Source organism: Rousettus aegyptiacus, unplaced genomic scaffold (genome assembly GCF_014176215.1).
Source record: "Rousettus aegyptiacus isolate mRouAeg1 unplaced genomic scaffold, mRouAeg1.p scaffold_m13_p_7, whole genome shotgun sequence".
Classification (NCBI taxonomy): Eukaryota; Metazoa; Chordata; class Mammalia; order Chiroptera; family Pteropodidae; genus Rousettus; species Rousettus aegyptiacus.
Window position 1 is genome coordinate 19,006,839 of NW_023416310.1, and position 13,831 is coordinate 19,020,669.

The window sequence follows — 13,831 nt, forward strand, 5'->3', positions numbered from 1 at the left end:
TATAATGGAGACATCACTTTTACGAGAACGTTTTTATTAATGGGGGAAAAAAGCCCAGGACCACTGTCTATCATCAAGTTTATAGAGGACAAAATAAATTTCCAGGTCTGACTACTGACTAATCACTTAGAGCAGTGTTGACATTTAGAACCTTGAGTGACTTGGCGACAGGAAATCTTTTCTCATGAATAACTGGGAAGGACCACTACATAGCTGAACTCATCAGAGTCTCTCCCTCTCCTCCCTCCCTCTGTCTTCCTTCCCTCCTCCTCCTCCCCTTTCTTCTCTCCCTTTCTCCTCCGCAATGGGAATGCTGTTTAGACTTGATTGAGGTTATCTGTGGTGTCGAGTAAATCATTGGTGAGGCCGAAAAGTGTTTCTTTTATTGCCCAGCTCTGCAAATAGGACTGTTAGCATTTATCACAATCTGAAACGGTGACATTTCCTTCACATATTTCTCCTGTAGGAATATCCTGTACTCTCCTTAGAAATAAAGAGTTAATAACCTTTAGAAAATACCTACCTACCTGGCAATTGTAGTAGTTGTTTCAGTGTGAAAACATTTCCAAAGGAAAAGTAAATGTTTTCTCATAGAACTCAGTGTTTTGTCTAAGACATTTTCATCAAAACATTTTATTTCTGTGTAAACGTTTTTAAAGTTCATTCTGTATAAACATGATCATCTCATCCTAATCGGGGTGTGTTGAGCGCCTGTCTATCCATTAATATCTGGTGTTTGTCAGTCTGTGTTTTGTGTCTTTTTTGCAGATATTGATGAATGTATAAACAACACTATTTGTGACAGTCACGGGTTTTGTGACAATACTGCTGGCTCCTTCCGCTGCCTCTGTTATCAGGGCTTTCAGGCCCCACAGGATGGGCAAGGGTGTGTGGGTGAGTTTTTAGATTTTTTTTCCCCCCAACATGTATCCTGTCTCCTCAGAGAAAAGAAATCAAAGTTATCAACAGCAGGAGAGACTGTAAGCAAGGTAATTTGGTCAGAATTTCAGCACGATTTGGTTTTGTCACACAATTTGCGGTGTGCAAAAATAGCCTGTGACTTCCGAAATGGTTAGGGACACTAAGAAATATAAAGGTATGACTCTGAATTCGAACATATATTAGGAAGAACATCTGTTTAAACTCTTTAGTCCATCTCGCACAGGAAATAGAGTCTGGTGTGTGGTATAGCTCGTCTGTCTTCAGAGCGCACCTCCTTGGGCAGCGCCTGTAAGGAAAGGTGTTGGCAAGAGTTTCAGTTTCCAGGAATGACACTCGTCAAGCAGTGCTTTGGATTGTGCAACTACATTTCTTCACTCCGTTCTGAGATTGACAGAGCTGGAAGGAATCTTGAATATCATTAGATGTCCTAGAATATGGTCCAGCACATCCTCATATAGAAGAAGAGATTTTGCATCTTATTTTCTGACCAGCTGTGATGTCTTTAAATCACATTTGTTATGAAACACATTTGCAATTTAGAGGAATCAAATGGAAAGTGAAGAGAGGTTATTAAATTCAAAACTTCAAAGATAACAAGGTTTCTTCTTTATCCTTCTGATTAAGAAAAATAATTCTGTTCCTAATGGCATTTAAAGAGGAACCAGTAACATTTCAGTTTGGAAATTTGCAATTAAAGCATTAATTCATTTCGCATCCAGATTCAACTAGAAAAACAAAATGTACGTATTCGGAAGTGTAATAACAAAATCGCTTGAATAGTAACCATTTTTAAGCTGACACTATCCTGATCACTAGTTCCAGTTCCTGCTTTAGTCTCTCTTGTGCTAAAATGCAAGCAATAAGTCATCTGACATTCACTAAATATTTTAACTAAATAGGTCATGTGAGCTGAATCCCACTTATTTTCCTAGCCTCACCATTTCTTTCCTCACCTTTTACATTCCAGCGACATAAAGCTGCTCGTACTCGCTCAGGTAACTGTAATTCTTTGGCTGTGTTTGCTCCTCCTGCTAGTCATATTCTCCTGACCTCCCCTTCCCTGAGCCTGGACTCACCCCACTCTTTCCCGAAGCCAGAGATCAGATGTCATCTCCTTCCAGATACTGTCCCTGCTCCATATCTCACTCTCTCAAACTGAGCAATGACCACCTTCTCCTTCCAGGATACCTTGAACAAATTGAACCAATTCCACGATGGGACTTACAACCTTTTGGGCAGTGATTGAATCATGTGTGTACTGTCTGCAGCTGCCTTCTCCAAGGCAGTGAGCTCTGTGCATTTGAGACCTTTCTTTGGCCTGTTGTAGGTGCTCAGTAAATATCGTTTAACTGTTACCTGTTGAGATGTCAGATGGCGAACCACTGACTGCACGCAGCCCCTGAATCCCTGGTTAGTCTTCATGTCTAACCAGCCAGACGAGCTCTCTGAACTCGCGCCTGTTTCATTTGGCACACAAAATGCCACCCTCAGAGAGGGAATGGTTGTCACCATTTTAGTGAACTCAGCAGGTGTCTTCTGTTTATTTATTCACATTCTCTTAAAAAATGTTAACTCAGCTCCTCGTGTGTGCACTTCACTGGCATGATGTAGGATTTAAGACACGATTCAGCACTGATACCAACCTTTGACCGCACTGTTTCTCTGCTAGGACCCTGGCTGCCACCTCCTACCCCTCACCACATCTACTCCTCCTTATCCTGCTGATCGAGCTCCTCCACTCCAATACAATTTCCCTTACCCATCCTCGCGCTTGCTGCGGACTGTCTTGTGCTTTCAGAGTGCTCTGTGCTTTTCGTTCTTAGCACTCATCGCAGCCTATAAGATTATCTGAGTAATCTTTCCCAGCTTGACTATAAGCTTCGTGAAGGCAGGAGTTGGCCACCCAAGTCATCATTGTTTCTCCAGTGCCTGGCCTGTAGAAAAGATTTGTGGATTCAATGAATGTAGTCTGGTAGGAGAGATTTCAGTAGCTGCTTAAGTAATACCAGTCAGAAAATTCCATTTGACATTTACTTAACATTGATAAACATGAACTTGCAGATTTCTAAAGTTAATGTTTCTCATCTAAATTATGACTGTCTAGGTCGATTAAATACACCAACTCTTTACTCTGTGTTACAGTATCTTTTTATAAGTGAAACCCAGCTTATGGGTTTTCTATTTGTTTACATACAAAGTGAAATGGTAAACTGAGTAATTATTTGAATGAGTCAAGATACATAAACTTTTTGTTCAATTAACTGGATGTAGCAGGTGAAAATAGGATTTTTCCCCCTGAATGATTTGGATGAATTGCTCAAGTTTTTAACTTTGTATAAACTAGCTCTGTGTGTGCTCATGAAAGCTGATGTTTGTACATATTTAATACATAAAATGCATGAGCATTTTAAATGTCAGGTCAGGTGTTTTGCTAAACTGACCATTCTAATAAAATTTCTTAGGTGGAGAAAAGGTAAAAGGTAGTATTGGACAAGGTCAAAGACAAAATTAGCCTTTCTTTAGGGCCACGTACTTGCATAATGTTGAATAGAACGTACTCATCAGTAGATTCCTTGATTGCCTTTTAATTATGTGTCTCTAAGTACAGAAGAAAAACATTCAGCAAAATAGAAATTACTCTGAAACACCAACAGAACTTTTCAAGGCGTAGTAAAATCCCTGAGTAGTTATTGGACCAGTTTGTTTCATGTGAATGATTGATGTAGCCAGTGAATATTCACAGGAGTCGTTCCTTCATTTCTCACAGGGATTACGCAATCCGAATTCTGGTTGCTAGGTAACTGTATTTGCAGACATTTGAGTGGATTTAAAACCATTTTTTAAAAATGAAATTAAAGAAGGCTATGGTTTCTAAAGTACCAGGACTGCTAATTTTCCTCGAATTAAGAACTGAGAGTAAGAGTGTTGGGTTTTGCAAGACCTCATTATGTCAAAAAGCTGAGGAAGAGAAAACTAAGCAATCAAAGGGTGCATAGTATGCTTGCAATGCAGTTCTAGGGGTGTTTCTTAAAGCCAGAATTGGAATTTGGATCTCTTGCTTTGCTTTTTCACGATCCTTTTCATATAAACCAAATCGTAAGCGTGCCTTTAGGAGCCCTTTCCCAAAAGTGGCATACGGGGACCCCTTGTTTTCAGCAAACACTACTAGCCTTGGCACAGCTAGTGAAACAAAGGGCTGTCCGAAGCGAGGCATTCATCTGAGTCTGACTCGATCTGCACTCCTTTTTCCAGATGTGAATGAGTGTGAACTGCTCAGTGGCGTGTGTGGCGAAGCCTTCTGTGAAAACGTGGAAGGGTCCTTCCTGTGTGTGTGCGCTGACGAAAACCAGGAGTACAGTCCCATGACGGGGCAGTGCCGCTCCCGGGCCTCCGAAGGTAAGTCACAGTGGCACTGTGTAGGGGACAGAGGGCTCCTCTCAGGGATCTGCACCCACACAGGTTTGGGCCAAACACTGGGCGTGAGGTAAGAAATGACCAAATGTTCTGGCACAGCGCTGTCTCTGGAAGCTTCCACGCTCTTTCCGAACCTTCCTTATCAGTGGGATTAGACTGTAGGTGATGACTATTTGGGCTAGATGGCCTCTAATGTGCTTTCCAACTGAGAGATGCCATGAGTTAGGGTACAGGATCCAAAGTGATGAGAACATTGACTGCGAATTGAGTACAGCCCAGCCGTCTCTCAAGGCTTCATATTGCATCATCTCATTAAGTTGCATAATCTTTCTTTCTTGGCCCTCAGAGAACTGTATCTTGACACTTCTCTAAATTAAGAGCAGTATATAAGCCTCTCAGGATCTACAAAGACTTCCACTTGGAATTTTGAAGGTGTTTTTCCAGAATTTGGCCTAGAGAGTGGCCGTGTTTGCATTCACTTAAAATTTGATTTAGGCTGTGTCGTCATGGCATGAATTGAAATGGAGAGCTGATGCTTTTCCAGATAAATTAATCAACTTCCAGATCACCCTTTCAGTTCGTGCCATGTTGCTACAGTGTGGTTGTATTTTAAGGAAAACAAAAGACTAAATGGTCCTTTGAGAGCCAAATAGAATGACACAGTTCACTTTACCTTCTTGCTCAGTCTCAGTTAATTTTATCCATGCTTCTGAGATAGCTTCATTTCTCTCCAGTAGGGTACATTCGTTCTGTGTAAAGTAATTATCTTTGCAGGTATAATAGGAAATAAAATATAAGAACACATATTTTCATCTACACATTTTCCTTCTCAGTTGTTAAATAGAGAAAGGCAAAGGGTGCAGATTTAAATGGACAGACAGTTCACCTTTGCTATACCTATAACAGCAAAACACAAACTAATAAAAATTAAAAACCTAGCTGGCCAGTAACAGGATTGCTTAGGTCACTGTCTTTTACTTATTTATCTTTGGTTCTATAGAGTGGCACATCACCATAATATTATTTTGAATGAAATGATTCACAAATCATAATATTGTCTAGTCATTAAATGATCTACAGGAAGATTAGGTAGTTACGATAAATGCATATGATACAACATGAAGTGAAAAAATAAAATATTCCAGTGATCACACTGTCTATGGAAAGAGAGAAAGAGAGAATACATAAAAAGATTAATGAAAATTTTAGTTTTTCCACTTATTTTACAAACTTTATAATACTTTAAATAGGCAAGACCAGGGTTCTGGTCTGCTAACTACTTCCCAGCTGTGTAAGCTTGGGCATATCATTCAACATCTATGAGTTTGGAATAGAAAGATTATATTTACCTTTAAGTTTTATAAATTAAAAAAAGTCACATATGCAAAAGCCCTTTGTTAATGGCAGACTACTATATAAAATTTTTAAATAGTTAGCTATAATCCAAACAAAGAAGAGATATCTATTTCTCATCCTTTACAAGCTCTTCTGAAATGGCCAACCATATAACTTCAAATGTTTTCTTGCTAGAATGTTTTAGTAGTGTCAGGAAGTGGTTAATTCAGTTCATATAGCTTTAGTTAGAGTATCATGTGTGGGATTCTAACATTTGCTCATTTCTTTCATTAGAGATTTAGCAGTGCTTCAATGGGATCATGAGACCATCTGAACCTTTCTTGGCGAACTGGGCTGGCTCACTGTAAACTGCTTCTTAAAACTTTACAGTGACTCTTTTCATAAGCCTGTTCCTATCTCCTATTTTTTTGTTTTTCAGTAACCAAGTCCCTTTGCCTTTTTCCTCCCTTAGCCTTCTTGCTCTCTCATTGACTGACTCTCTTTCTGGAAAGTTCTTCCAGTCATAGTTCACTGAGTACTCTCCTACTTTTGCAGAGGACATTGTTTTGAACACTCAACTTCATAAAGCTTGTCTGCCAATGAATACATAGTTTCTCCTTCTTATTAACATTATATCTAATTCTTTATTTTGGTGTTTCCTGCATATTTTCCCCATAGTTTTCTGGCTTCTACTAAATCTTCTACATAGTCATTTGTTTTACTGGTTCATGTCAGTATAATCTGACTAAACAGTAATCAGTGAAGCTTATTAATTTGTATAGTCCCTGGCATCTCTGATTTTTTGTGTCATTCTTGGCAAACTTTGATTACATAGTGTCTTAGGATTATCTGTGATGACTTCTTCATCTTAGTTCTTGAAAGACAATCCAGCTATAAAATGCAGCAAGAGCCTTCTTAACTTCAGAGAGGCAATAATTGGTCAGTTATTTGAAATGCTGATTAAATCTGCAAATCATTAAAAAATAATACATCTTTTAAATATTTAAATTTTAACTTAAAGTATCTAATGTATACTCATTCACCAGTCTTTGAAGAAGAGCCAGGATCTTTCTTTGAGTTGAAGTCCAGCGTTAAGAGTTCTGCCTGGCTTGTCGTACATAAACCATGCCTAGTATGCATTATCAACACTGGCAACATTAAAGGGAGTAAGAATTTACTGGCCTTTGTAAAAGTAAATGAGTGCAAAAATCCCTCAAGTACAGTTTTTCTCAATTTTTTACTGTTGTTTTATGCACACCTATTTGATAGCATTCTTTTTACTGAATAAACTATAGTCTTTCTAAAGCTTTCACTTTTTCTAGGAACAACTGTTCTACTCACATTTGTATTTTATTGATTTATGTATTAAATTGCGTAATTACAATCAATACACTGACCCAGAATGTTTGAGAATAAACGTAGTCGAGTCTTAATTGGCATACTGTTCAATAGGTGAGATCAGAAGTGTGTGGACCTGTCCGAAAAGAGGCTGGGAACATTCTGCCTGCCGTGGGCATTGGGCAGGATGTTTTTCAGAGGGCAAGAGAACATCAGTTAATTCAACAAGTTGATTAAAAGGAGCTAGTTAAAAGAGTTTGTATTATACTCCAGCCAAAGAATCTGATGTTACACAAAACGAAACACTTTATACCACATTTAAGTTAAAGTTTTTAACAAAGATTCATATTAATTTCATTATATGCATGCTAGACTTACAGCTCTCATCCTTCCTGAACAGTAATTAAGAAAGGAAAGATAAATTTGCAACATAGGCTGTAACATTTTTTTCTTGACTGTAAGATTTCCCCCAGGACAATGGACATTCCAATGATGGGCAGTAGCCTAATAATCTGAAGTGGTATCATAGGACAGACAGGGCCTAAGGGGTGGGTGTCAGGAAGGCAGATTTCAGATCAGCATGCCAAAGAACTTTCCAGTAGCTTGAGATAGTCAGCAAATGTCTCGTGAAATTGTGGGTGTTTTTCTAAAGACATCCAAGAACAAGATACCCCTGGCAGAAGGGCACCCACTTCTAGCAGGGCATTGTCCCAGGAGGCCTTTAATGTGTTTTCAACTTTAATGTCCTAGGATTTTTATTTCTAAACCACTTCTTGGCTCCCATCTAATTTTTCTTAAGTCTGGTCTAATGTTTTGCACGGCCTGGGCCTTTGGCCACTAATTCACATTGCTGTACATCGCCTAAAAGCACCTGGAACAGAATAACTAAAAAATGCCTGTACCAGACCACTCGTCACGTGTAAGAGGGTATGGATATGAAATATAGCCTGATGCTTTTATTTCCTCAGTGACTGTGATAATTGCTCAATAAAAACTTTATGTCCTTGGGCACTCTAAAGGAAGCAGTAAATATTTAGTCTTGGCAACTGCAGTGTTCAATCTTTACCCACAAAATGCTGTTCTCTGCCTTGATTAGTACATAAAGGAGACCTGTGGTAGGAACTGAATTTTATTTTTACAACAGAAGGTATGAAAAGAATGCAAGAAGAGATATATTACAATCAATGTAAGTGTTCCTCACTTTAAGAAACGCAAATAAACAAGATCAGAAATTATAAAACATATAAATCCATTCTGAAATAATTGTTCTTTATACAATTCGTTATAGGATTTCCTTAAGTATCAGTTTCCTCTAGTATGTTTGAGAACTTATTCTCGCATCACAAGCTGGACCCCAGACATCCAGGAGCCACCGTAGAGGTGTTCCAGCCCAGCTCTTGTATTTACAGGTTAGGAAGCAAAGGCCGAGAGAGAAGTTCTAAACGTTATTCTTAGGGTCACCTAGCAACCCAGCACATGCTGGGCAGAACTGGCCCAGGAACCCACCTGAGGGAGGGATCTTTTCACTTCCATTCTACTTCTTCAGGCTGAGGACCCCATCGCACCAAATCTAAAACTTGGCTTCCTTTTCATTTAATTTTTTGTTTGTTTTTCTCTCATTATTAAAATCATACACATTCTTCCTAGGAAATTGGAAAGTGCAAAAATATGTCAAAAAAAAAAAAAAGAATATTCCCTGCAGTGTCACTGCTCAGGGATATTCTCTGTCACCATGTCGACCTCCAGTTTTTGTGAAGGGACATTCATGCTCCCTCTGCCTGGACAGAACTGTCTCCCATTTGACCCAAGTATGCCGAAATCAGACCCCAGACTCCACATCTGAGTGAAGCTTCTTTCTCTTGTGTCGTCGGTGAGCGTCTGTCCACGAAGGCCATTAGTCTCACCACAGACTCCACCGTCGGAAACCATGACAGTGGTTTTTCGTCTTCCCTTTGATTGATGTCAGGACATTACTCCTCCCTGTCTCCTCTTGGACTGGTCTTTTTCTGTCTCATTCTCAGACTCTTTTTCTATTGCCCATTCCTCAAATAACCATCCCCAGAGAGCTGCATATTTAGCCCTTTTTTGCTCTATGTTCTTGTCTCTGGGTATTTTATCCTCTTCTCTGAGTCAACTCTTCCTGATGTGGACTGCCAAGGAAATACCTTTGGCTTCCACCTCTCTCCTCAGTGCCTTGCTCCTATTTCCAGCTCCCAGTTATTGAACCTGTCTTGTAAGCATCTCTGCCTGAAATTATCCAAAACCAAATTCATTACCATTCCCTCTCCAACCTGCTACTCTTCCTGTGTTTGATCGCTCATTGATTCCAAACATCAGTACCGAAAATCCTAAAGTCATAGTTTAATTTTTCTTCCTATTCACCCAAGCCATGTAACATCCTGCCAATTCTACCTTAGTAGGACCTTTCAGATCTCTTTTGCCCTCCCGTTACTGCTGTCCTAGGTCAGTCCTTCAGCATCTCTCACCAGAACCCCAGATGTAGCCTCCTGACTTGTCTTCCTGTCTCTCCCATCAGTCAATGCCTGCTCCACAGTGCTGCCACGGTTTATATTTTTGAAACACGAATCTGGTTTTAAATGCTTTTTAAAACATTTAACTGCTTCCTACTGCCAAGTCCATTAGCAGGGCGACACAACCACTGATACCCTCTGTTTTTCCTCTTTGCATCCCCTGTAACCTAGTTCACTGCTTAGCACAGTGCCTGACACGAGGTAACTGTTGAATAAAATTGCCTCTCCACATCCGAGAATGTGTCTCTTCGATGTCCCCCATCTCATTCCCAGTTAGTTCTATAGAATTAAAGTAATTATTCATTTTATCGAAGATATAAAGGGCCCACTTCTGTGGAGGTGGGTTAGCTCATCTCTATGTTTTAGTTAAGTTACAAGTCGTGCAAGAGAAAAAAAAAGCATTTTCCTGCTATCAGGACGTGTGAAAATCATTGTCATGCTTCTGACAATTGAACTCAAACACTATTCTTGTTCTCTCTTCCTAGAGAGGTCCACTGCAGGTTTTGTGTGTGTGTGTGTGTGTGTGTGTGTGTGTGTGTATGTATGTATGTATGTATGTATGTATGTATGTTTTTTTTTTTAAGGCAGGAAACCACATAATATCATTCAACTGTTATATTTGGCAGGGTAGGGAATTTTTTCTAATGTGTTTAGTTAACCTGTGGAATCAATTAACATTGAATTTTTAAAAAATAATTTCTGATTGGAAAAAAATACCTTTGGTAGGGGGAAAAAAAAATCAGTGAGACCACATTATTTAGAACGCAAACACTAAAATGTCATATAACTCCTAAGGTCTTATTGTGTATTTGTAATGGATCTATACCATATATGTAGGTAAGGCTGAAGAAAATATCATTTTTTAAAAAAAAGTTGGGTTGGGTTTTTTTTTCTACATTTAGAGAGGATAGAACAGTTTATCATGTACCAAACCATGCTTCTATTTTTTATATAATTTTCTGCTTGTAAAGTGTAGTACATAAAATAATATCTGACTTTTTAATAAAGAGATGCCGATATCTGAATGAATTGCCATACCAATTGATCAAACCGACAGACTCAAGCTATATATATAGAAACTGTATTAACATTGCAAAAGACCCACGCTTTTGAATTAGAAATGCACTTTGGATCCTATAATTTGCTGTAAATAAGGCCTCCGGAGGGATGGTTTGTACATTTCCTCTTAAACGTTTCCAGACGTTTTGCATGTATTTTCCATTGCTGCTTTATTCCCGTGGTCGTCTTTGCAGGCCCGCACGACGCACACGTGTCTGCGACAGGCCTCGTGTGGCTGGGGCAGCCGCTCGTTTCCCCGTTTCCCCGTCTCCCTCCGCATGGCCTGATCCCACCCATCTCAGTGCGCGTCTGCCGTCGCCTTTCTCAGCAGTGCTTTAACCTGCTGTCAGGAGGCTCTTCTTTCACCCACATCTGCCCCCTTTTCGGATCCTGACTTTTCCAGTTTCTGATGTCATCTCCACAAATCCCAGACTTTCTCCTCTCTCCTCCTCCCAGCCTCTTCCTATCCCAGGCTCGCTTCTCTCATTTTCTTCTCACTTCTTCACCAGAGAAACAAAAACAAAAACAAAAACCCTTCATTCAACCCGGCAAGTATTTATTCTCTTTTAAGTATGAGGCCCCGAGGCTTCTAACAGAGACTAGCATTTTCTACCCCAGCCCCTAAGTCAGAAACGCAGCCATCACTTGTTCACATGATATGCATCCCCGCCTGCTCCACAGGCTCTTAGAGCCACGCGCTGTGACGCCTGCAGACCAGGCGTCCCCTCGCCATGCTGTACCGACACAGAGCTAAGCACAGTTGTACTTTTTACTCCTCACTCCTATAATACCTTATTTGCTGGCCAATTTTTTAAAATTTTGGTTTTCAAGAACTTGGTCCAAATATCAACTCCTCCAGGCAGCCTTCTGGGATAGCCTTGCCCACCTCATCCTTCCTCGGTGTGACTTAGGTGCCCAGGACTTGCTCTCCCCACGTGATTGATCTGTTAAAAGATGGGAACTGTGCAAAGGAATCTTCTTCCAAAGTATTTTTTCTCTTACACAAATAGTTTTTTCTCTTATACCTGGTTCTCTTGCCTTTATTTTGACTACATTCACGTGTTTTACCATCTGAAGTTACCACCTTGCTACAGTCTCCCGTTATTTGCATCCCTTTATATCCAGTCAGTTTCTATTTTCAGTGCTTATTTTCTGACACTCATCAAATAACTTTCACTTGAATGCCACTTAAAACACACATGTACATCTCATATTCCTAGTCCTTGAATGAGAAAACTAGGGGGAAAAACAAGGAATAAAAACATTTCCAAGTTCTCTTTTACTCCACCTTGAACTATTACACTAGAATTTTTTTTCTCATAAAAACATGAGTTGGTAAAAAACATGAGTACGTATGGTGATTTTTAAAATAAAAAAGAGAATGTAGCTTCCAAATAATTCCATTGAAAGTGATTTACTGAACATGACCACGCTCACAGAGTTTCATAAATCGATGTGTTTTACAGGACTGTGGCAGGCAGGCGTTTGCGATGTCACTCTGGTCATTGTCATAATTCTGTCCCAGAGGTTATAGAGAGGACTGGCTCATAAAGACTTCCAGACTACATTGCAAATGGAAAGTGAAGTCAAACAGAAAGTTCTATTTAGAATGCTCAAATCAGCCTTAACCAAAAAAAAATGTTCCTGATTCCCTCACCCCAACAGCAGACTTAAGATTAGACATACTTGAGGAAAGACTGAAGGAGGAAGCGATCCTATAAGTGAATGTCCTCTTTTGTCTGATGAACCGAGAGAAGGAGCTTCTAGAAGCTTCTAAGAACTCCATAAGCAGAACGTACAGCTCTGACCCACTCCTTTCTATTCAGAGTAAGAGTACCGGATTGTGTTCTTAATGACCCTGCAGCTAAACACCACACTTGTGAGAATTATCTGCTGCCTCACCCCCATTTGTCTCAAAGACAAGAAAAAGAAATGAAAACAGACAAATCAAAATGAACTCATGCTAGTTGAGATGCTAAGAAGCTGAGCCCCTTTCAAGAAGTCTGGGAAAGCATTAGGCACTGGGGCATCAAACCCAACAGAAATTTTCTCTCTGGAAAGTGAAGATGTTTTAGAACTTGCATTGTCTGTCTCATGGAGTTACTCTGTAGAGCCCATGAAAAGGCCTCTTAAAAGTCCCTTCCAAAAAAGAACACATGTAAAAAGTCCAAAAACTCAAATTCTTATCGCCAGTCATAGCCCCAGGATTAAAATACACAAATTGCTATTTATACACAGATGTTAAGCCAACTTCTTAATACAGATTGAATAATCAAATCGGAAAATGCTGGAGGAAAAGTAATATATTTCTCAGAAGTCCATGGCACAAGATACATATTATGGTAATCTTGTTCCTAAATTATTTAAGAAAAAAGTCTTTTTTTAAATGCTTGGCACTTTCTATAACTATTGATTTTTAAAAATTATTTTCCAATAGAAACATCTCTCCTGATGCAGTGACCTAAACTCATAGAGATTCTTTAAAGAAATCACATTACATTGTTTACTGATCAGAGTGTTCCCCCGCCCCCCAAAAAATGCTATAGGAAGTTAATTACTTAAAGGTTAGGAAGATAGGGAAATTGTAGTTTTTCACAGAATGACCTTTAGGGACTAGTTTTTTTGTTTTTTTTGTTTTTTTGTTTTTTAAGAAGAATTCGCTTCATTTTCCAAACACGGACGAGGGCCTCACTAACCCTCAATTTCAGCTGTGTAAACATTGAACTTTCAAATCCTTGGAAAGAAAATAACAGCAAAACTTGAAATAAGCAATGTAAAACCAGAATAATACAGCAATTTTATTGATTGTTTCCCTTATGCAATAACCGGTGAATTTCCTTGTAAAGAAAAAGGAAAAACAGCAAAGATAATTTTATCGTATTTTTTAGTTTCTGTGCCATGAGTATAACAACCATTATGGGAAAGTGTTTAATGTAATTTTTGACATGCTTTGACTCAGGCAGGAGCTTGTGGTTTCTGATTACCTGTGGATGTAGCAGTCTTCAGTGATATCCTAGTGAATAAGATTCCATTTTACACTAAACGTTGTGACAGACCTACAGCTTTGTACACCAGAGGGCAAAAAGTTACCGGGCCCTCTTTTAGCACAAACTATAAACTCGATAGGCAAAACTAGTTGTGTTGCTGACTTGATTGATATTTCTGTTTTACACTCATTAATAGCTAGCTGCATTTTTAGGCCAACTGAATAA

At 39.3% G+C, this 13,831-nt stretch overlaps 1 protein-coding gene across 9 annotated transcripts in view; it reads left to right on the top strand.

Moving 5' to 3' along the window:
- LTBP1 (latent transforming growth factor beta binding protein 1) overlaps nt 1-13,831 on the top strand; it is a 337,195-nt gene that overhangs the window by 291,318 nt on the left and 32,046 nt on the right. For 6 of the 9 annotated variants that reach the window (XM_036224208.1, XM_036224207.1, XM_036224206.1 and 3 more), the window contains 2 exons: nt 769-894; nt 4,195-4,338. In XM_036224208.1, the coding sequence (XP_036080101.1) occupies nt 769-894; nt 4,195-4,338 (270 nt within the window). The remainder of the gene's footprint in view (nt 1-768; nt 895-4,194; nt 4,339-13,831) is intronic. The other 3 variants (XM_036224209.1, XM_036224212.1, XM_036224214.1) reach the window with 1 other exon arrangement.